Genomic DNA, 24,222 nt, shown 5'->3' on the forward strand with positions numbered 1-24,222 from the left:
TTTATACTGACTTTTTGATCACCCTGTATATGACTACTGAAATTTATTTCGTCCGTTATGGTTTCCATGTCGGGCACTGTCAATCTGTCAATCCTATACTGCTGGTACTTGTTACAAAGACACAAGACTTATTACAAAGCTGATTCGGAACGTAAGTGCCGTCTGGGTATTAAAACAGAATAGTATTTTGTTTTCATTTGTATTTTATCAGAAAAAAATCTACACGCATGGAACTACTTTTCGAAATATTCACCATGCAAGTTAAGGCATTTCATATCTTCACACTAATTGCAACATACACGCTTCGTAGAATTTGGCCGGCTGCGACGTGAACCAGTTTTGGCCGTCTACCTTCATCTCACCATCACTTTCAAAGTGCTGGCCAGTAAGACGTCTCTCGAGGTGAGAAAACAAATGGAAGTCGGATGTAGCTAGGTCCAGATTGTAAGGAGTGTGACCGTTGTTCCCAGCGAAATGAATCGAGCAGCGTCATCGTTAGGTATACGGTATGCTGTCGCGCATTGACATGCGCCGTAACTTCTTCAGTAAACTGTAGCGTTGATTGTTCTGTCTCGTTCCACCCAGTACACTAACAAAATTCCGCGACAATCGCAAAACATTGGCATACGATTTTTCTTGAAGAGGATACAGCGCACCAATTCTTCGGTCATTAACGACGGTCGTCCAATACGCTCCTCGCCGTGGGCCTCCATTCGTTAAACATCCTAAGCCACTTTCGCACCACACCTTCACTTACCGCGACTCTCCATAAGTTTCACTAGCCTGACGACAAATTTCACAAAGTCGAACATTTCTTGCATTCAGGAACTTGATAATGGCTCTTATTTCTCACGTGGCGGGCTTATCGAGTGTTTTAAACGCTATTACCGACAAACAGTGACTTCAAACGTTAACGTAACGAAACGAAATGGCTTGGCTGATTCGTTCTCGAACTGAAGGATGTAACTACGCATGTGCGACTATCATGAAGTCAGATGAGTGGGAGATGAGCGTGAAGTGTACTATTCTGGATTAGCTTTGTTTCTGACGCGGGTAACGTGGCACTACAGCTTCGCCTCATCAGTAAAGACTTTCACAATAGGTAGAGGCCTACCGACATTGGCAGAATACGTTTGTTTTCGCTGAAGCCAGCAACAATTAAAGTGGGCTCCCGGCGGTGGGCGAATACGGATTACGGATGTCAATCGCAGTGATCTATATTAATATGGTTAACCCGGTACAAGGTGCACGATCCTAGTTGAAGGTTACCGATCTAACGGCTTCCAGGGACAACAAAAAATTTTATTTTCAGTGTTTTATGAAGTTACTGACCGAAGTATGCATCACAGCTCAACAAACTAGAAGACTGGCAGCCCTCAAATCATAGCTGGAAGAAATAATGTCAATCCATCTTCCACCACACTTTTTTTAATTTTTTAATTTTTTTATTGGCTTTCAGTACGTCCCCATACAGCCATCTCAGCAGTGGAAAGACGACACGACAGTGTGCTTCGACAATTCAGAGTAGTCAATGGGGTCAAGCCATACCCTGGCACAAATTTACAGAGGTTTAGACCTGTCATTTGGAGCGAAGCAGACGATTTTCGTGTCAGTTATGACGATACGAAGTTAAGGACAACACAACGCCCAGTTCCAAAGTAGGGAAAATCTCCGATCCGGCTGGGAATCAAAGTTGGCCTCTTGAGTTAGCCATGCTGAGCCCACAGCTACTGAGGCGGACATTCCTACCCATTCATGTCGATGCACAGTTCCTTAAACGGCAGTAACTGAGACTGAAATCGAGACATCCACTTGTAGCAGTCGCCAACCAACTCGAAGACTTCAACATCAATGGTTACTGGACGTCACTTTCGCAAGATCAGAATGTCAGTAACTTACAACTCGTGACTTTGAAGGTTTCAGGATTTTCTCTTCCCAAAAGAACAGGGTGCAAGACCAACAGGATTCATAGAAACCACTGTATCTGCAACAAGAGCCTCCTGCTCGGCGGCGTACATGTAGCCTCGCCCCAGCAGATTCCACTTGAATCTCAGAACTATTGTGGCTGGCTGTCGGCTTGTAGATCAGCGTTTGTGGCCGCTAGATGACGCTGATGGCTGAGACTGATGTAGTAGAGCCGTACTTTTGACCGGTGACAGGCCAGGAGACTGCGCCGGTCAAATGCAGAATGATTTTATCTGTTGAGCGGGAAGCATTTACATTTCCTCTGGCAGGGGATGTTGTTGCAGGAGGCAGGCTACTGGTACTCTACTTAATCATTCATCATACGATACATACAACTCCAACGTATGTTTCATTATACGCTTTTTTTAATCTTTTGCAAAAGACGCTGATGAAAGCCGTTTCCAACAGTGGCCGAAACGTCAGAGAATTTTACACACTGGCAATGCGGTTACGTACCCTGAAGAATTTTGCTGACATTGCCCAAAATGGTCTCGTCATGCTCGTATTACTAACGGCTGAAAGCAAGGGGTTCTGCAGCAGGTAGTTTTCCTCAGGGCATCCAGATCTAGTGTATTTAAATGACGATGGCATCCTTTTGGGTAAAATATACCGGTGGTAAAATAATCTCCTATTCGGATCTTTGGGTGGGGACTATTGAGGAGGATGTCATCAGGAAAAACTGTGGTGTCACCGCCAGACACCACACTTGCTAGGTGGTAGCCTTTAAATCGGCCGCGGTCCGTTAGTATACGTCGGACCCGCGTGTCGCCACTGTCAGTGATTGCAGACCGAGCGCCACCACACGGCAGGTCTAGAGAGACTTCCTAGCACTCGCCCCAGTTGTACAGCCGACTTTGCTAGCGATGGTTCACTGACAAATTACGCTCTCATTTGCCGAGACGATAGTTAGCATAGCCTTCAGCTACGTCATTTGCTACGACCTAGCAATGCGCCATTATCATTTGCTATTTATCTTGTCATGCATGTACCGTCAGACCGATGTTCACCAATTATGGATTAAAGTTAAGTATTCAAGAAGCTACGTACTTTACTTGCTAGTATAATTACTTTACCTGTTCCAGACCTCACGCCAGCCTGCGTGAGCTTAAACGCGTGCCTTTCGGCTTCACCTCGTAGTGGCTTGGCTGTCTTGCCGAGTCACAACAAAAACAAAACTGGCACTCTAAAGTTTAGAGAGTGGAATTTTAGATCCCTTAATTGGATTGGTAGACTAGAGAATTTAAAAAGGGAAACTGGTAAGTTGAAGTTTGATATAGTGACACACGTCACAGCACCTACTGTATGCATTATCCATCAGCCACAGGTAGTAATCAAGACTGCAAATGCACCAGGCGATACTGGAACGACACCATTCTACGGCACTACACAGAGGTCGCACGGCATGAGACTACGTTGCTCGTCACTTGTCACGTACAGTCAATTATGTGAGGAGGCGGTAACACTTCACGCCAGTCACTACGTCTGTCAGACGAAGACGGATCTCACAGACAGTGATTACAATAGGATGGAGACTGCACTACGGAAATGGGACAGTCTCTGACACGACTCTTCTGGACTTGCGTTGCAAATCGGAATGGAAGTTGAGTATTTGCATTGTTCTAATAAAGTATATCTTTGGAACACTGTACTGTTATCATTTCGGTAGTTATATTTTTAGAAGGCGTGCCTGATGTGACATTGGGAGGAGCGCCCCAGTGACAATGACATCAGCGGCACCTCGATGAAACAGACACGTCAGAATGGACATTTCAGTGGAAATTAAAGAAGTGCCGAGACAGGAAGAAGATGACATCTTTCAAGTGAATGCAGGGTTAGAAATACGAAATCGAAAAGGCGTAATCCAGCAATAGGCCTAATGGTGTATAAGAAAATATGAATATTGGTAATGCATTATCGTAGCCAAGGGAGACATGAAGCCAACACCCGCCACAAAAGTACAACTATCACCGCGAATGAGAGGACTGAAACAATGCATAATGAAACAGATGAAAGGACAAAATATAAAAATGCAGTAAATGAAGCATGCGAAACTTAATACAGGCAAATAAAAAAAAGGATTGACAAGAAGTGCAAAATAGCAAGGTAAGAACGGCAAGACGATAAATGCAAACGTGCAGAAGCGCGCACAACTTGAGGAAAGACAGATGTCGCCCGTAGGAAAATTAGAAATCTTTGAAGAAGAGGGGAGCCGCTGTATGAATATCGAGAGCTCAGATGGCAAGCCAGTACTAAAAAGAAGTACGGCAAGATGAAAGGTGGAAGCAATACATAGAAGGGATACGCAACGGAAATGAACTTGAAGGTAATATTGTTGGAAACGAAAAAAAAGTAGATGAAAATGGGTTTGAAGATTTGATTCTTTGAGAAGAGCTTGACAGATCTAAATCGGAACAAGGCCCATGACGTGAACGACATTCCCTCACAATCAGAATTATTAACATCCCTGGGAGAACCATCCATGAAACTATTCCACATGGCGTGCAAGATATATGAGACAGGCGAAATACACTCATAATTGAGGAAGAGTATTATAATTCCATTTCCAAAGAAGACGAGTGCTAAGAACTGCCAATATTACCAGAGTAGGAATTAAATAATAATTGCCTGCAGAATAATGACACAAATTATTTACAGACGAACGGAAAAAAAAACTGATAGAAGCCGACCTCAGGGACATCAGTTTGGGTTCCGGGAAAGTGAAGGAACACGCGACGCAGGATTGCATCCTTTCCCTATATTATTCAATCGATACGCAGAACAAGCTGCAAAGGAAACCAAGGAAAAAGTAAGAGAGGGAATTAAAGTCCAGGAAGAAGAAATAAAAACTTTGAGGTTTGCCGATGACACTGTAAATCTGACAGAGGCAACAAAGAACTTGGAAGCGCAGTTTAACGGAATGGATAGTGTCTTGAAAAGAGGTTGTACTATGAACACCAACAAAATTAAAGGTAATAGAATGTAGTCGAATTCGCATGTTTCTGCAGAAATTAGATTATGAAAAGAGACACTAAAAGTATTAGTGAGATTCGCTGTTTAGGCAGCGAAATAATTGATAATGGGCAAAGTAGGGAAGGTATAAAATGCAGACCGGGTGTAGCTCGAAAAGCGTTTCTGAAAAAGAGTAATTTGTCAACATCGAATACTAAATTTACGTTTTGGGAAGTCTCTTCTGAAGGTGTTTGTATGGAGCATAATTTTGTACGGAAGTGAAATGTGGGCGATAAGTAGTTCAGACAAGGAGAGAATAAAAGCTTTGAAATGTGGTGCTACAGAAGAATACTGAAGATTAGGTGGGCAGATCCGGTAACTAATGAAGAGATACTGAATCGAATCAAGGGGGGGGGGAAAAAAAAACCTTGAGTAAAAGAAGGGATCGGAATCAAATTTGGTACGACACATTCTGAACATGTATGAATAGTCAGTTCGGTAAAACAATGTAGAGGGACGCCAAGTGATGACTACAGTAAGCAGGTTCATATAGACGTAGGTTGCAGTAGTTACGGTTAAGAGAGCCACATCGAACTAGTCTTCGCGCTACAGACGACGCCGACGACGACGACAACTAGGAATCATCATGTAGTAAAGCCTCGCAAGTTGCCATGGATCTCATCACAGTCAATACGGGATAAAGACTTCCTCTAGACTTTCATACATGATTACGATCTTATGCTATACAGTTCCATTTTGTCCTACAGGTTTTCTAATGTCATCTATCCACCTTCCTTAGGTCATCGTCTCTGACTACTTACCTCACGGAACACATCTAACGTAAGAGCTTTCTCGGTCCACCTACCGTCATCTCGTCTAGCTACACGCCTGTGGCCCGCCAATCCCTGATTCATTTGTTTTTCTGTCTCTCGTAGAACTTCCCGACAAGTTACCTCAATTGCTTGCTGAGCAACCTTTAGTTTTGAATGTTTTTCGTGTTGAAAGTTCATAACTCACTGCCGAAGTCAAAGAGGTAATAAGCACTGATTGACAATTCTCCTTTTTCAGACACATCGTGAAACGTTACTCAGTCTCATATCTGTAGCTGAGGCTGGAATCTACGCGCCCTAGGCGAGCGAGCTAAATTATACGACCTATTGCTTCGAAAATCAACTGGACAACTTTTATTGGCTGACCCGAACCAGTTATCTGCACTGATATCCTTATGAAATATTATTAATAACTGTCGCCAGTTTAGCTTTCACCAGCGAGACATTTTAACTTGCCAGTGTCGTGCAGGCATCTAACAGCATTCAGGAAGGCTCCTAGGTCAGATCATTAGTTTTGAGATGTGCACTATTTAATTAAAACCATCTGATCAAAATTATCCGGAGAGCCCTACATACAGTCCCTGGCCAAATTATTTGACGCACTGCACATTTTTAATGTTATTTGTAATAATTACATTTTGAGTACTATATTTAATGCCATTAATCGGAAAATTTATGACAGTTGTTCAGGTCACTTATTGTTGTTGTTGTTGTTGTTGTTGTTGTGGTCTTCAGTCCTGAGACTGGTTTGATGCAGCTCTCCATGCTACTCATCCTGTGCAAGCTTCTTCATCTCCCAGTACTTACTGCAACCTACATCCTTCTGAATCTGCTTAGTGTATTCATCTCTTGGTCTCCCTCTACGATTTTTACCCTCCACGCTGCCCTCCAATGCTAAATTTGTGATCCTTTTATGCCTCAGGACATGCCCTACCAACCGGTTCCTTCTTCTTGTCAAGTTGTGCCACAAACTCCTCTTCTCCCCTATTCTATTCAACACCTCCTCATTAGTTACGTGATTTACCCATCTAATCTCCATCATTCTTCTGTAACACCACATTTCGAAAGCTTCTATTCTCTTCTTGTCCAAACTATTTATCGCCCATGTTTCACTTCAATACGTGGCTACACTCCATACAAATACTTTCAGAAACGACTTTCTGACACTTAAATCTATACTCGATGTTAACAAATTCCTCTTCTTCAGAAACGCTTTCCTTGCCATTGCCAGTCTACATTTTATATCCTCTCTACTTCGACCATCATCAGTTATTTTGCTCCCCAAATAGCAAAACCCCTTTACTACTTTAAGTGTCTCATTTCCTAATCTAATTCCCTCAGCATTACCCGACTTAATTCGACTATATTCCACGATCCTCGTTTTGCTTTTGTTGATGTTCATCTTATATCCTCCTTTCAATACTCTGTCCATTCCGTTCAACAGCTCTTCCAAGCCCTTTGCTGTCTCTGACAGAATTCCACTGTCATCGGAGAACCTCAAAGTTTTTATTTCTTCTCCATGAATTTTAATACCTACTCCGAAATTTTCTTTTGTTTCCTTTACTGCTTGTTCAATATACAGATTGAATAACATCGGGGATAGGCTACAACCCTGTCTCACTCCCTTCCCAACCACTGCTTCCCTTTCATGCCCCTCGACTCTTATAACTGCTCAAATGGCTCTGAGCACTATGGGACTCAACTGCTGTGGTCATCAGACCCTATAACTTAGAACTACTTAAACCTAACTAACCTAAGGACATCACACACATCCATGCCCGAGGCAGGATTCGAACCTGCGACCGTAGCAGTCGCACGGTTTCTTATAACTGCCAACTGGTTTCTGTACAAATTGTAAATAGCCTTTCGCTCCCTGTATTTTACCCCTGCCACCTTCAGAATTTGAAAGAGAGTATTCCAGTCAACATTGTCAAAAGCTTTCTCTAAGTCTACAAATGCTAGAAACGTAGGTTTGCCTTTCCTTAATCTTTCTTCTAAGATAAGTAGTAGGGTCAGTATTGCCTCACGTGTTCCAACATTTCTAAGGAATCCAAATTGATCTCCCCCGAGGTCGACTTCTACGAGTTTTTCCATTCGTCTGTAAAGAATTCGCGTTAGTATTTTGCAGCTGTGACTTATTAAACTAATAGTACGGTAATTTTCACATCTGTCAACACCTGCTTTCTTTGGGATTGGAATTATTATATTCTTCTTGAGTCTGAGGGTATTTCGCCTGTCTCATACATCTTGCTCACCAGATGGTAGAGTTTTGTCATGACTGGCTCTCCCAGGCCGTCAGTGGTTCTAATGGAATGTTGTCTACTCCTGGAGCCTTGTTTCGACTCAGGTCTTTCATTGATCTGTCAAACTCTTCACACAGTATCATATCTCCCATTTCATCTTCATCTACATCCTCTTCCATTTCCATAATATTGTCCTCAAGTACATCGCCCTTGTATCGACTCTCTATATACTCCTTCCACCTTTCTGCTTGCCCTTCTTTGCTTAGAACTGGGTTTCCATCTGAGTTCTTGATATTCATACAAATGGTTCTCTTTTCTCCAAAGGCCTCTTTAATTTTCCTGTAGGCAGTATCTATCTTACCCCTAGTGAGATAAGCCTCCACATCCTTACATTTGTCCTCTAGCCATCCCTGCTTAGCAGTTTTGCACTTCCTGTCGATCTCATTTTTGAGATGTTTGTATTCCTTTTTGTCTGTTTCATTTACTGCATTTTTATATTTTCTCCTTTCATCAATTAAATTCAATATATCGTCTGTTACCCAAGGATTTCTACCAGCCCTTGTCTTGTTACCTAACTGATCGTCTGCTGCCTTCACTACCTTCATCCCTCATAGCTACCCATTCTTCTTCTCCTGTACTTCTTTCCCCTATTCCTGTCAATTGTTCCCTTATGCTCTCCCTACAACTCCCTACAACCTCTGGTTTAGTCAGTTTATCAAGGTCCCATCTCCTTAAATTCCCACCCTGGAAATGTTTTACAATCTAAAACCTGGTTCCTAAATCTCTGTCTTACCATTATATAATCTATCTGATACCTTTAGTATCTCCAGGGTTCTTCCATGTATACAACCTTCTTTCATGATTCTTGAACCAAGCGTTGGCTATGATTAATTTATGCTCTGTGCAGAATACCAGACGGCTTCCTCTTTCATTTCTTACCCCCAATCCATATTCACCTACTATGTTTCCTTCTCTCCCTTTTCCTACTCTCGAATTGCAGTCACCCATGACTATTAAATTTTCGTCTCCCTTCACTACCTGAATAATTTCTTTTATCTCATCATACAGTTCATCAGTTTCTTCATCATCTGCAGAGCTAGTTGGCATATAAACTTGTACTACTGTAGTAGGCATGGGCTTCGTGTCTATCTTGGCCACAATAATGCGTTCACTATGCTGTTTGTGGTAGCTTACCCGCACTCCTATTTTTTTATTCATTATTAAACCTACTCCTGAATTATCCCTATTTGATTTTGTATTTATAACCCTGCATTCACCTGACCAATAGTCTTGTCCCTCTTGCCACTGAACTTCACTAATTCCCACTATATCTAACTTTAACCTATCCATTTCCCTTTTTAAATTTTCTAACCTACCTGCCCGGTTAAGGGATCTGACATTCCACGCTCCGATCCGCAGAACGCCAGTTTTCTTTCTCCTGATGACGACGTCCGCCTGAGTAGTCCCCGCCCGGAGATCCGAATGGGGGACTATTTTACCTCCGGAATATTTTACCCAGGAGGACGCCATCATCATTTAACCATACACTAAAGCTGCATGCCCTCGGGAAAAATTACGGCTGTAGTTTCCCTTTGTTTTCAGCCGTTCGCAGTACCAGCACAACAAGGCCGTTTTGGTTAGTGTTACAAGGCCAGATCAGTCAATCATCCAGACTGTTGCCCCTGCTACTACTGAAAAGGCTGCTGCCCTTCTTGAGGAACCACACGTTTGTCTGGCCTCTCAACAGATACCCCTCCGTTGTGCTTGCACCTACGGTACGGCCATCTGTATCGCTGAGGCACGCAAGCCTCCCCACCAACGGCAAGGTCCATGGTTCATGGGGGGTCATTTATTACATCGTTGAATTTTGTATCTAATGTTGCTTTGACTTATTGTAGGTATCAATGTTCGAAGTACAGCGTACAGGAAAGGCCTGTGCAGTGGTGTTCTCGCGTGTAACTGCTGTAATACTTCGTTCGCTTTGATTACCAATTTCGTAATATCGACACCACAATGTTAAACATCGAGATATCGCGTAACAAAAGGAGAGTTGGGGTCCTCCACCGACAAACTGGGAAAATTTGGTTTTGCTTGAAGTAGTTTCTGGCAACTGCTTTCGAGTTCAGGTAGAAAATGTGTATTAGTAAGTTATAAGACGCCCATTTTAAGTTAAATGATATTTATCGGTTTAGATAGTAAGCTACTTGCTGCTCTTATTGGTATGTTAAAATGTGTTTGAAATACATTGCAACCTATATAGCTCCATAATTACAAAAAAAAGAAGGAATCGCTGATTTTTGAAGTCATATTATTCAGTGTAATATAATGCTCTATTGGGAGGACGGGGGGGCCTTAGCCCCTATGGGCCCACCCCTTGCCACTTTCGCTGAGTGTGGACTAATCATTGGATGTCACCTCAGTAACAGATCCATCAGACACATTTCAGTTCATCTAAAGCTACCAAAGGCGAATGTTAGTGATGTGCCTATGACGTGGAAGCGAAGTAACAACCATGGCTAAACCGAGACAACGCAGACGTAATGTACTGTCGAACAAGGACTGTCGAGCATTGGGGAGAGCGATTTTAAACAAGTCAGATGAAGGAATCACACGTGAGTTCCAAAGTGCTGCCACCAATACAGCTACTACATTCCATGATCCTCGTTCTGCTTTTGTTGATGTTCATCTTATATCCTCCTTTCAAGACTCTGTCCATTCCGCTCAACTGCTCTTCCAAGTCCTTTGCTGTATCTGACAGAATTACAATGTCATCGGCGAACCTCAAAGCTTTTATTTCTTCTCCATGGATTTTAATACCTACTCCGAATTTTTATTTTGTTTCCTTTACTGCTTGCTCAATATACAAATTGAATAACATCTGGGATAGGCTACAACCCTGTCTCACTCCTTTCTCAACCACTGCTTCCCTTTCGTGCCCCCTCGACTCTTATGATTGCCATGCGGTTTCTGTACAAATTGTAAAGAGCCTTTCGCTCCCTGTATTTTACCCCTGCCGCCTTCAGAATTTGAAAGAGAGTATTCCAGTCAACATTGTCCAAAGCTTTCTCTAAGTCTACAAATGCTAGGAACCTAGGTTTAACTTTCCTTAATCTGCCTTCTATGATAAGTCGTTGGGTCAGTATTGCCTCGCCTGTTTCTACATTTCTACGGAATCCAAACTTATCTTCCCCGAGGTCAGCTTCTGCAACTTTTTCCATTCGTCTGTAAAGAGTTCGTGTTAGTATTTTTCATCCGTGACTTATTAAACTTATAGGTCGGTAATTTTCACACCTGTCAACATCTGCTTTCTTTGGGATTGGAATTATTATATTTTTCTTGAAGCCTGAGAGTATTTCTCCAGTCTCACACATCTTGTTCACGAGATGGAAGAGTTTTGTCGTGGCTGGCTCTCCCAAGGCTGTCATTAGTTCTAATGGATTGTTGTCTACCCTCGGGGCCTTGTTTCGACTTAGGACTTTCAGTTCTCTGTCATGTTCTGCACGCGTATCGTATCTCCCATTTCATCTTCATCTACGTCCTCTTCCATTTACATAATATTGCCCTCATGTAATCGCCCTTGTATGGAACCTCTATATACTCCTCCCGCCTTTCTGCTTTCCCTTCTTTACTTAGGACTTGTTTTCCATCTGAGCTCTTGATATTCTTAGGGGTGGTTCCCTTTTCTCGAAAAGTCTCTTTAATTTTCTTGTAGGCAGTATCTATCTTACCCTGATGATACGTGCTTCTACATCCTTCCATTTGTCCTCTAGCCATCCCTGCTTAGCCATTTTGCACTTCCTGTCGATCTCAATTTTTTAGACGTTTGTATTCCTTTTTGCCTACTTCATTTACTGCATTGTTAGATTTTTCCTTTCATCAATTAAATTTAGTATCTCTTCTGTTACCCAGGGATTTCTACTAGCCATCGTCTTTTTATCTACTTGATCCTCTGCTGCCTTCACCATTTCGTTTCTCAAAGCTAGCCATTCTTCTTCTACTGTATTCCTTTCCCCTGTTTTTGACAATCGTTTCCTGATGCTCTCTCTGAAACTATCTACCATCTCTGGTTCTTTCAGTTTATCCAGCTGTTATCTCCTTAAATTCCTATCTTTTTGCAGTTTCTTCAGTTTTAACCTACAGTTCATAACCAATAAATTGTGGTCAGGGTTCACATCTGCCCCTGGAAACCTCTTACAATTTAAAACCTGGTTCCTAAATCTCTATCTTACCATTATATAATCTATCTGAAACCTTCCAGTGTCTCCAGGTCTCTTCTAGGAATGCAGTCTTCTTTCATGATTCCTAAACCAGGTGTTAGCAAAGATTAATTTATGCTCTATGCAGAATTCTACCATGCAGCTTTCTCTTTCACTTCTTACCCCCAGTCCATATTCACCTGCTTGAGGAAGAACGGGCTGCCATTCCTCCACAGACATACAGGCAGCTCATTTAAAGCGTCCCCAGCAGAGTTCAAGCCATTATAAACGCGAAATGTGGACACAACCCACGTTAATATTCACTAACAAGCAGCCAGATACCTTTTATTAGATAGTGTGCATCACTGGCGGCATCCAGCTGGTTCCTGATGACTTCTACTGACACTGTTCTCGAAGTCAATACTTGAAAAATCATACATAAACCTACTCATTTGGCCACAGTTAGAATTAGCCAAGTCCTTTTTTAAGCACACCTTCTAGGCAACTGATGGCTCTACAGTGCAATATGAGGCCCCTGGCACGTGAGCATATGCACACTCAGTAAACAATAATATGTTCCTGGAAAACTCAATCAGAACTCCATGTCTTCAAGTGGCAACACACTTTTGGTCTTGTAGGCTATCTGTGGTTGAAAAATAATTTCGTTGATCACTCAAGATCAATAATTACAGACTTTAGAAATGCTGAACACTTTGAACCACATGTCTGGTCCAGGCTCGTGTGAGGCCTGTTGGCTGGCTCCCTCATGTCTTTAACTTCAGCCTGCTCCAACAAATTGTTTCAACATTCAGGCCCTTTCAGCCAGCCTCTGCAGCAAATTGCAAGCGTTTTCATTGGTCATTTCCTGCTACTACCAATAACACCCCTTTGGAACGTGTTGTTTTCTGCAAGGACATTTTGTAGTTAATTTGCAACAGATACTTCAAAACATCTGTCTTTATAGGATAGTTACTAGCACCAATCAGTCAAGTAGGCTTCGATGGCGAACCGGTTTAGACAAAGCACCTGAATGGACAAAGTGCCCTTCCACCAGATGCTGGAAACCAGCTCTGGCATCCATAATAGCCAAGAGAACGATCTCATGGCATAGTCACGCGGCCAGGAGTAGCGCATTCTGAGACAAAAGAAAGAAAAAAGGACGCAGCACAAAGGAATTATCCGAACGAGACGGAAATAGGTAGATGTGATGTTCGTCGACAAAAAAATAATTACAATTTCAGAAACATTGGATGATTTATTCAAGAGGAAGAACTTCAAAAACTGAGCAAGTCAGTAAGGCGTCGGTCTGCAACTTGCCCTTATGCAAGCAGTTATTCGCCTTGAAACTCATGCCAACCAAAGCAGTCTTGCTATGAAAAGAAATTGCATCCCAGTTGTCGAGCCGTCTGGCAGACTACATCAGGCTGGTACTCCACCGCTGTCTGGGGCGTTTCCATACACTGACTGGGGCAGAATCGTCTTCAGTGGTGAGTCCCACTTCGAACAGAACCCCAATGACCACCAAAGACACGTTTGGCGACGGCCAAGACAACGGTGGGATACCAACCCGATGGTCACCTGTAATGTGGCTCGACAACTAGGCTGACGGTCTGGGGTGCCATTCCTTTTCAGAGCGAACACCCTTTCGTAGCCATCTGCGTCACGATTATAGCATAGGGATACGTCGACGATATTCTGCGCCTCGTTTTGTTGCCCTTCATGACAAGCCACCCTGGGGTTACATCTTCCTTCTTCACACGGCGAGAATTTCTACTGCTTGTCTTCAAGCTTGCCAAACCCTATCTTGGTCAGCAAGGTCGCCGTATCTCTCCCCAGTTGAGAATGTTTGGATCATTATGGGCAGGGCCCTCCAACCAGCTCAGGATTTTGACGATCTAACACAACAGCTGGACAGAATTTTCCGTAATATCTCTCAGGATGGCATCCAGCACCTCTCAATCAAGCCGAACAACTGCTTTCATAAGGCCAGAGGTGAACCTATGCATTACTGACTTGTTCAATTTGAGAAGCTCTTTCCCCTATTTTTGTGAAGCTGAACCATTTGTTTGTTTATTCATGTTTATCACATCTACCGATATCTGTCCCGTTTTCATAATGTTTTCTTGTTGTGGCGTCCTTTTATTTACAGCCACTGTTTTTGTTTTGGAGACCCTATTTAGTTTATACAGCCAACGGTCTTGCCGTAGAGATAAGACCAGTTCCCATCAGATCACCGAAGTTAAGCGCTGTTGGGCTCGGCTGGAACTTGGATGGGTCACTGTCTGGGTCTGCCGAGCGTTGTTGGCAAGTGTGGTGCACTCTGCCCTTGTGAGCGAATCGAGGAGCTACTTCATTGAGAAGGGGCACTACTGGTCACGAAAACTGGCAATACCCGGGAGAGTGGTTTGCTGACCACATGCCCCTCCGTATCCACATCCAGTGATGCCTAAGATCTGTGGATGACAAGGCGGTCGGTCGGTGCCGTTATGCCATCAAGGCGTTCGTTTTGATTTAGTTTAGACTACACATTATTTTAGTGTTACTGCAATTATAATCTTCAGTCTTACTTTAAAACGTGCTGTTTAGAGTTCTCCGATTTTACAATATAGATCGGAGTTTATCTCCACGTGCGGTACACAGTCTTAATCTGCTACATGGTTCCAACAAAGCAGACCGCATTGAAAAAAAAATGGTTCAAATGGCTCTGAGCACTATGGGACTTAACATGTGAGGTCATCAGTCCCCTAGAACTTACAACTACTTAAAGCTAACTAACCTAAGGACATCACACACATCCATTCCCGAGGCAGGATTCGAACCTGCGACCGTAGTGGTCGTGCGGTTCCAGACTGTAGTGCCAAAACCACTCGGCCACTCCGGCCGGCAGACTGCATTGCAGATCACTGAGGTCATCGGTCCCTAGGCGTAAGCACTATTTAAACTAACTTATGCTAAGAAGAACACACACATCCATGCCCGAGGGAGGACTCAAACCTCCGGCGCAAGGAAGTGTAAACGTGCCCCACACTAATGCATTAGCATATTTACCACGTTTGGCTGCCATATTATAATTACAACCCACAGTCGACCTTCCTGAGTACCCACACTTTAATTACAACAAGCCGGTAGTAGATAGCTACCGGCGGAAGTAAAGCTGTAAGGACGCGAGAACACTGCCAGCGAAAGTCAAGGTTCTACGTTAGAGACCCAGTCTGGCACATAGTTTTAATTTTCCACGAGTGTTTGTACACTACTGGCCATTAAAATTGCTACACCACGAAGATGACGTGCTACAGACGCGAAATTTAACCTACAGGAAGAAGATGCTGTGATATGCAAATGATTAGCTTTCAGAGCATTCACACAAGGTTGGCGTCGGTGGCGACATCTACAACGTGCTGATATGAGGGAAGTTTCCAACCGATTTCTCATACACAAGCAGCAGTTGACCGACGTTGCCTGGTGAAAAGTTGTTGTGATGCATCGTATAAGGAGGAGAAATGCGTGCCATCACGTTTCCGACTTTCAAAACGGTCGGATTGTAGCCTATCGCGATTGCGGTTTATCGTATCGCGACATCGCTGCTCGCGTTGGTCGAGATCCAATGACTGTTAGCAGAATATGGAATCGGTGGGTTCAGGAGGGTAATACGGAACGCCGTGCTGGATCCCAACGGCCTCTTATCACTAGCAGTCGAGATGAAAGGAATCTTATCCGCATGGCTGTAACGGATCGTGCAGCCACGTCTCAATCCCTGAGTCGACAGATGGGAACGTTTGCAAGACAACAACCATTTTGCAGCAGCATGGACTATCAGCTCGGAGACCATGGCTGCGGTTACCCTTGACGCTGCATCACAGGCAGGAGCGCCTGCGATGGTGTGCTCAACGACGAACCTGGGTGCACGAATGGCAAAACGTCATTTTTTCGGATGAATCCAGGTTCTGTTTACAGCATCATGATGGTCGCATCCGTGTTTGCCGACATCGCGGTGAGCGCACATTGGAAGCGTGTATTCGTCGTCGACATACTGGGGGATCACCCGGCGTGATGGTATGGGGTGCCATTGGTTACACGTCTCGGTCGCCTCTTGTTGGCATTGACGGCACTTTGAACAGTGGACGTTACATTTCAGATGTGTTACGACCCGTGGCTCTACCCTTCATTCGATCCCTGCGAAATCCTACATTTCAGCAGGATAATGCACGACCGCATGTTGCAGATCCTGTACGGGCCTTTGTGGATACAGAAACTGTTCGACTGCTGCCCTGGCCAGCACATTCTCCAGATCTCTCACCATTTGAAAACGTCTGGTCAATGGTGGCCGAACAACTGGCTCGTCACAATACGCCATTCACTGCATGGGCAGGTGTACCTGTACACGGCATCCAAGCTCTGTTTGACTCAATGCCCAGTCGTATCAAGGCCGTTATTACGGCCAGATGTGGTTGTTCTGGGTACTGGTTTCTCAGGATCTATGCACCCAAATTGCGTGAAAACGTAATCACATGTCAGTTCTAGTATAATATATTTGTCCAATGAATACCCATTTATCATCTGCATTTCTTCTTGGTGTAGCAATTTTAATGGCCAGTAGTGTAGTTTATTTAACGGAGTCGTATGTAACCCCCTTGTTAGGACTTACAAGGTTTGATTCCTTGAAGAGCGATAGATTTGTAAAGGCGAAATTTTTTTATCTGTCTCTTCAACATGCCTTCCCTTTAGTTTTGTTTAGCTTCTCGTGGACGTGCCGTGTGAATTATAGTTTTGAGCCAAATATAACTCTTAAATATTTTGCTGCGGGTACCTGCGGGAAGTAGCTGAGGACGTGCAAGTCGTGTCCTCTCGCAGCCAGCGCCTTCATCAGCGGTTCGAAGAAGTCGAAGTGGCTCTTCCCGAAGTGTGGGAAAATGGCGAGGATGCGCGCCGCGGACGCGGGAGCCGCCAGACTTGCCACCAGGAGCAGCACCAGCGCCAGGCCTCGGAGCTGCATCTGCAACACAGCAGCCGACACTACAATGCAGCGCGGTGCTGCCGAGAAGTATCCGCAAGCAAAAGCTGCAACAAGAAGCTATTTGTAAACGAGTCACGTCACTTTCTAACGGAATTACTAGAAACATAACGTCTCCACAAACACAGATGGTTACGAAATCTGGTCTACATAGACAAATTTAGCAAATAGTCATCTCCTACAAGCAGCGACTGCGAGAATTAATGTACAGTTAAGCAGGCACAGGTAACGTATTATTCGATTTATTATTAGTTTCGCTCATGAGAGGTGAGAATCTTCAGATATTTCTTTCACTGATGATAACATGTTACAAGTTGAAAGCCCCGCTCGCACAACTGTCAACAAAAAGTGGCGCGAGCTGGGTGTGGATGCACGAGTTGCCGTCAGGGCAATGAATATTTGGAGATGCTAATAATAAATCAAATAATATGCGATCTCTGGCGGTTTATGAGTACATTATCACCGAATAATACCATTGGTTCCTTCTTTGTACAACGTTACTTTTGAGCATTTTTACCTAATTTATGTTTTTTCTGTAACTAGTTGATGTTATATATCATTGCATTCTGTTCCATGAATGGTTGCCGAAACAGACTCTTCAGCATAATGACTGACGCCTCCAGGTACACGCACTGAGTCACAAGGTCATCCATCTGATCGTATCCCTTCCCATTGTTCATTGCGTCTTGGCAATGCCGATGGTTAACAAACCGCTAACCTTTTGCACTTGTATTCCTCTCGCGAGGGAATCAGCACACTTCCAAACAAATAAAAAAACTGAACTGAGCCAGTGTGATCCATTTGACAAGGCTCTGAGTGTACTTCCCAAAGAGCCGACACTGCGAGCACCTAGCACTCGAGAAAGAGTTAAGATCGGCTGGTGGCTGGCCCCTACCTGTCGACTCGCTGAACCACAGTGTTACGAGGGTAATCCCAAAAGTAAGGTATCCTATTTTTTTTATAAGTACAGAACTCTGTGTGGCAGTTGGTCGCACTGTTATGAAGAGTGCTTCACGCGTTGTGTTTAAACATGCGCACGCCGCTCTGAGGCGCTCAGTCTCGGTTTGGCAGCCGTTGAGAATGGAGCTCCAGTTGGATGTTACCGCCAAGTGCGAATTGCGTGCAGTTATTCGGTTTTTGAACGCAAAGGGCACTTCGCCGATTGAAATCCATCGCCAATTGACGGAAGTGTATGGTGAGCCGTGCATGGATGTCAAAAACGTTCGTAAGTGGTGCAGAGAGTTTGCAGCTGGTCGGACCGAAATTCACGACGAACAAAGGAGCGGGAGACCGTCAGTTTCTGAGGAGACAGTGTTGAAGGTTGAGCAAAGCATGCGTGAAGATCGGCGGATCACGCTGGATGATCTCTGCACGTTGCCTCCTAAGGTTTCCCGAAGCACCGCTCACAGAATTTTAACGGAGAAATTGGACTACCGTAAGGTGTGCGCAAGATGGGTAACACGCATGCTGACAGAGGACCACATGCGGCAACGAGTTGATGCTTCCCGCGCATTTCTACACCGCCTTGCAGCCGAACAGGACAACTTTCTGGACTCAATTGTCACGGGTGACGAAACCTCAGCATACCACTTTACACCGGAGACCAAGCAACAATCACGCCAGTGGCGGCATCCGTCTTTGCCAATGACGCGGAAATTCAAACAAACACAGTCTGCCGGTAAAGTCACGACAACTGTTTTTTGGGATCGGGAAGGGATACTGTTGGTCGACTTTATGCCCACTGGAACCACAATTAACACTGACAGGTACTGTAAGACTCTGAAAACTCAAACGGGCAATTCAGAACCGGAGAAGAGGAATAATGAGCATGGGCGTACACATTCTCCATGACAACGCTCGCCCACACATCGCTCGGCAAACCGTTGCTTTCCTGCAACAGTGTCAGTGGAACATAATCACCCTCCCTCCCTCCCTCCCTCCCTATAGTCCTGACTTGGCGCCCAGTGACAGTCACCTGTTCCCTAAGTTAAAAGAACATTTGGCCGGAAAGCGATTCAGCTCCGACGACGAGGTGAAAAAGAGGTTCATAACTTTCTGAACAGCATGGCGGTGAGCTGGTATGACAGGGGCATACAAAAACTGCCACAGCGTCTACAAAAATGCATCGACAGAAATGGTGATTATGACGAAAAATAACTATATGTTCAATCTATAAACTGATGTAAACCATTGTAAAAATAAACAGGTCTATGTACTTATAAAAAAATAGGAGACCTTACTTTTGGGATTACCCTTGTATTATAGCTTACAACTCTATTACAAATGACTATAATATTGACAAATCACTATTCGATCAATTATCTCATACAATATCTGGCAGCACAAACCAGGTGACAGACTTTAGTTTCTTGGTAGGATAGTGGGAAGATTCAGTCCGTCTACAATAGAAATTGCTTTCAAAACATTTTTCTGATCCATTTCAGAATATTGAGAGTCCCATAACGAGTAGAACAGACTGGAGATGTCGAACGTTACAAAGAAGGGCAGTGCAAATGTTAAGGCATTCATTCACGAAAGAGCGTCTTGGAAATGCTGAGATGTCGAGCTGGCACATGCTTCAATAGAGATGTAAAGTGACCCACCTATAGCCTAGATATGAAGTTTCACAAACCGTTCTTGAGGGGTATTTTAATATACTATGAGATCTTGTGCATCGTTGGCGGCGCACAGTGGGCCAACTTGATTCAAAACCGGACGCAAAGGAAAAATGAATATAAAACTTTACAAAATTATGTTTTTATATTCTTTGGGTCGCTGATCAGGGATCTGATATCGAGATCACAAAATTCAAAATGGTGGATCTAATTTGGCGGATCAAAAATTATTAATTAAGTGGGTTCGAGCAAAACTTCGGATATCAAGTTTTGTGAGCTCGCTGATAACGACCTGCAAATTGAAATTGCCGAACTGAAACATTTCATTCGATATTTCATACTCTGAAGTTGAAATCATATTCACATTCGTCGCTTGTGTCACTACTGCTATTAGGAGGGTCGCTGTCGGATTGTCCACCAGGAGAAGTAAGGTGGAGTCGGCTTTTATCTTTGAACCATGATTTATTTTCAAAGAGTATTCTTAAGAATTTTATTTACTAACGATTCATCAAGAACATTAACACATTTACTCACACTATGTAAGCATGGAAGTAGTTGCCAGGGAGTAACTGATGAAATCATAACCAAATTCCTTTTAACAAATGGGAATTTTATTCACTTTAATAGTGCCTAAAAGCATTTTTTAAAAGAAACAGATTTAAAATTGTAATCAGAAAGCACCCTCTAAATATCAAAGTTACAATTTATTCAGAGGCAGAAAGAAACAAGTTTTGACTGTAGGAGCTTTCTGGCAGAGAACCTTGCCGCTCCCTTTTGACACGGCCGTAGTTGCGATCGCTCACAACAGCCTCTGAAAGACTACACTGGTGCAAATCTGCAACACACCAGATAACTTTAAACCAACAGTTTTAACAATTTACACAAGCACACAAACTATGCACCCCCTGTAGGAGGGATGGAAATAGTACAAAACACTAACAATTAAAATATTAACCTTGCCACCGAAGGTGCAACTTGATTTTAACTTCTAAGAAAAGTCTTACGGTGAAAGGGTGGCAACTTTAGATGCTAAAAATAAAAGCCCATGAAATACAATCTTATATAAAATTCTACAAGATTGGCCAAACAATAGTTAAGATGCTCTACAGTACACAGATACCGCCTCTCAATATCAAAGGCAATAATATCGAAGTTTCCAAAGATCAAAACTTATTTCAGGTATTAGGCCGTTACACTCCAAGCAATAAATTCGTTAACACACCAAATCCGACAAACATGATAGAGGCAGCTTCTAACGTACGGTAGATTGCTAGGGAGATTACCGAACAACTCGAACCGCAGGTTGCTCTAACCCGCCTCTACTCCACAAGGGAAAAAACGGACCACCCAATTTATAAACAACCACCTTCCCGCGGGTAGGTAAACAGAGAAGAATGGTGCGACGACCCCAAAGCAAAACGGCTGGTGACCTCACCGAGAAAACAAGCAGAATTTAACAAGAGTAAATCAAACAACATATCACCAATCACTTAACTTCTAATAAACTGCGATTTCTCGAGAAGACCTGGCGTAGCACCCACAAATCGCTCTCCCGAACCGTCCACTGCCAGCCGCTTCAACGGACGCAGGAAGGCGCGCCGATCTCCCGTCTCACGGCGTCGCAGCTTGCACCGGCCAGACCGATGTCGTGGGTTGACTCCTGTTGTTCTCGTGTCGACCGCGAAGTCACTACCCCTCGCAATACGCCGCGGTCCACTGGACTCACGTGGTGACCTCACATGCGCCGCCGCTCAAGACGGACAAGTCATCTCAGTCAGTCTCAATGCGCGACCGACCAACCGATCGATCCAACCGCCAATGACCACTTCCTGAGCAAGCTTGAGCAGACTGGCGGCCTAACGCGCAGACTCAGATGCAGGAACTAAGCCCCGACCGGGCGACCACTCGCTGAGTTCTCTTACTGGCGGAGTGGAAAGACTCATTTTGCCGGGTTTAAAGGTTGATCAGAACGACAGACATACTAGCACTCCGAACGACAGACAGACACTAACTGCCTAACAAATGCGGACGAGAGACTGACCGACTGGCGAGCTCATAACGCCCCTTAAATGCACGTGAACAGGCAATCTTTCCCCTTTCCCACCAGAGGCAGACACCAAAGCTGCGATTGCCACAGCGGCGCCACCGCCAGAAACGGAAGGCGACTGCTTCACACTATGCGCTGCGGCGCGCTCTTCAAAACAGCAATTTTTACCACGGCTCAATCTTCTTCAGTTGTCATTCTCTGGTGGTGGTGGTAAGTTCCTAAGGGACAAAACTGTTGAGGTCATCGGTCTCTAGGCTTATACATTATTTAATCTAACTTAAACTAACTTACGCTAAGGACAACCCACACTTATGTCTCGAGGGAGGACTCGAACCTCCGACGGGGGGAGCCGCACGAGGCGCCTTAGACCGCGCGGCACTTCTGGACTCTCGAGATGAATGGTTCCGAAGATGATAGAAGCCTATGAAATACGACGTGCATCGTTTTCTCACGGGAATATTTGCGTAGAAAACCTTCTCGTTAACGCCGGGTATTCTTTTCCCGACCTCCCTGCGTGTCTTCAGATAGCCCACCAATCGGCAAGGGCGCAGCTTCGATTGTGGCATTTCCTTGCATCAGAACTATGTAGCCCGATGTCGGCATTGGGCATTACTGTAGAATATTGTGTAAAAAATTGTCAGTTTGTGAAAAAAAAATTAGGACCAAAATTCCGAATAGCTCCCCGAGAATTCTACAGAAAACCCTAATAACACTTATTGTGCAGATAATAGATTATTAGATATCTGTAGTAATGAGGGACCCATTTTTATCGTGTGGCACTGTCGCACGACCATTAAAAACGTACAAATAATTGCACAGAGATACATTTGGCTCGTTAATTACACCATTAAGATAGTAGGAGAGCCAATTACGGAAGTGGAGCCACTCAGAGGAAATTTTGTAGCCAAAGACTTCGGATAATGTCGGTAGTTAGTTTTACGTCGATATGACATTATACCGGTGAAAAATGTCATAAACATACCTTCTGGAGTGCTACCCATCTTATTTTATCCAGACAACTAGACAAGATCGTTTTCGTATTATTAAACAGGTCACATAAACAATATCTGAACAATATGTCGTCGCTCGATTCACTGTTTATCGTCAACTGTCACGGCACTTATCATATAGACATGAGACTGAATGATAACGCAGCGCTCGGCAATAATGCGCCTGTGCAACCGGTACAAGATTTAGCGGAACTAAAGTCGAAACACGCACTTCTTCTTCTTCTTCTTCTTCTTCTTCCGTTTTCCTGAGGGTATTTTAGTTCTAGCGTTGCAACTACAAGAAAATGTATTGTTATTTATTTATTTATTTTTCACCAGACGCGTTTCGCTTTATTGAGGTAAAGCATCATCAGTGGTGGTGATTTCCGCTTGGTTTCTCGCCTACATCGGGAAATGTCTGCTAGCACATCTTTCGTGTTTTTCTTCTTTTGACACTAATATTCGTGGTTTAATTTTTATTTGCTTTGCAGTACAGCAGTGCAGTACAGCACACTTTTTCGCACATCACTGTTTTCTGTTGAAGGAGAACTGTAAAGCAGCTACGGACGGTGTGGCCACACAAATGAAGATTTTTCTTGTATTCTGTCCAAGTTTCTGCGACAACTTTCCACATCGTTTATTTTGAAGAGCTGGGCGCTGTAGTTCCATATCTCGTGTCGCGAACAGCTGTGGTTCGGCCATTGATCACGGGATCCGCGTCATATCTCTGGTTTATTTTTTACGCAATGCTTTATTTAATATTGTGCGCACCCTTTAATTACTTGTGAATTATAAACGCGGAATTAAAAATTTCGAAATCGGCGATTAATTATGCATGTTTTGTAACTAATTACCGTTTAACACTTTTCAGTTACAGTGTTAGTACGAGACAGATGGCTCCACCAAAGTGATACAGAAATTATTGCATAGATGTATGAGTGTCAGCCGAGTCGATTTTAACCACATTTCTTCTAAAAAATGTTTACTTATACATTTTTGCGGTTAGATTTACATGGCGCACTCTTTGAACCTCTACATAATATTTTTTTTTCTCCTCGAGGTAAATTTCTTAGGCAGTTAACAATAATTTCGCTGCTGAATAATTCAGTGACGATTACAAAAACTGCGGCAATCTGAAATAACTGAGGATGATCTTAGTTGTTGTTTTCAGTTTGAATAAAACTGTTAGTTCAGAAGATGGTTTTGCCTTAGGGAACGGCTCCTATTCCACGTGAAGACGTCACAAAAAAATGGTTCAAATGGCTCTGAGCACTATGGGACTCAACTGCTGAGGTCATTAGTCCCCTAGAACTTAGAACTAGTTAAACCTAACTAACCTAAGGACATCACAAACATCCATGCCCGAGGCAGGATTCG

General features: G+C 43.7%; 1 protein-coding gene across 2 annotated transcripts in view; it reads right to left on the minus strand.

Annotated features, from left to right (window-relative positions):
* The window catches only part of LOC124795174 (UDP-glycosyltransferase UGT5-like), a 336,005-nt gene that overhangs the window by 62,148 nt on the left and 249,635 nt on the right, over nucleotides 1–24,222 (minus strand). For both annotated transcript variants that reach the window (XM_047259072.1, XM_047259071.1), the window contains one exon: nucleotides 16,991–17,176. In XM_047259072.1, the coding sequence (XP_047115028.1) occupies nucleotides 16,991–17,176 (186 nt within the window). The remainder of the gene's footprint in view (nucleotides 1–16,990; nucleotides 17,177–24,222) is intronic.

The sequence above is a fragment of the Schistocerca piceifrons genome, chromosome 4 (assembly GCF_021461385.2).
Source record: "Schistocerca piceifrons isolate TAMUIC-IGC-003096 chromosome 4, iqSchPice1.1, whole genome shotgun sequence".
NCBI lineage: Eukaryota > Metazoa > Arthropoda > Insecta > Orthoptera > Acrididae > Schistocerca > Schistocerca piceifrons.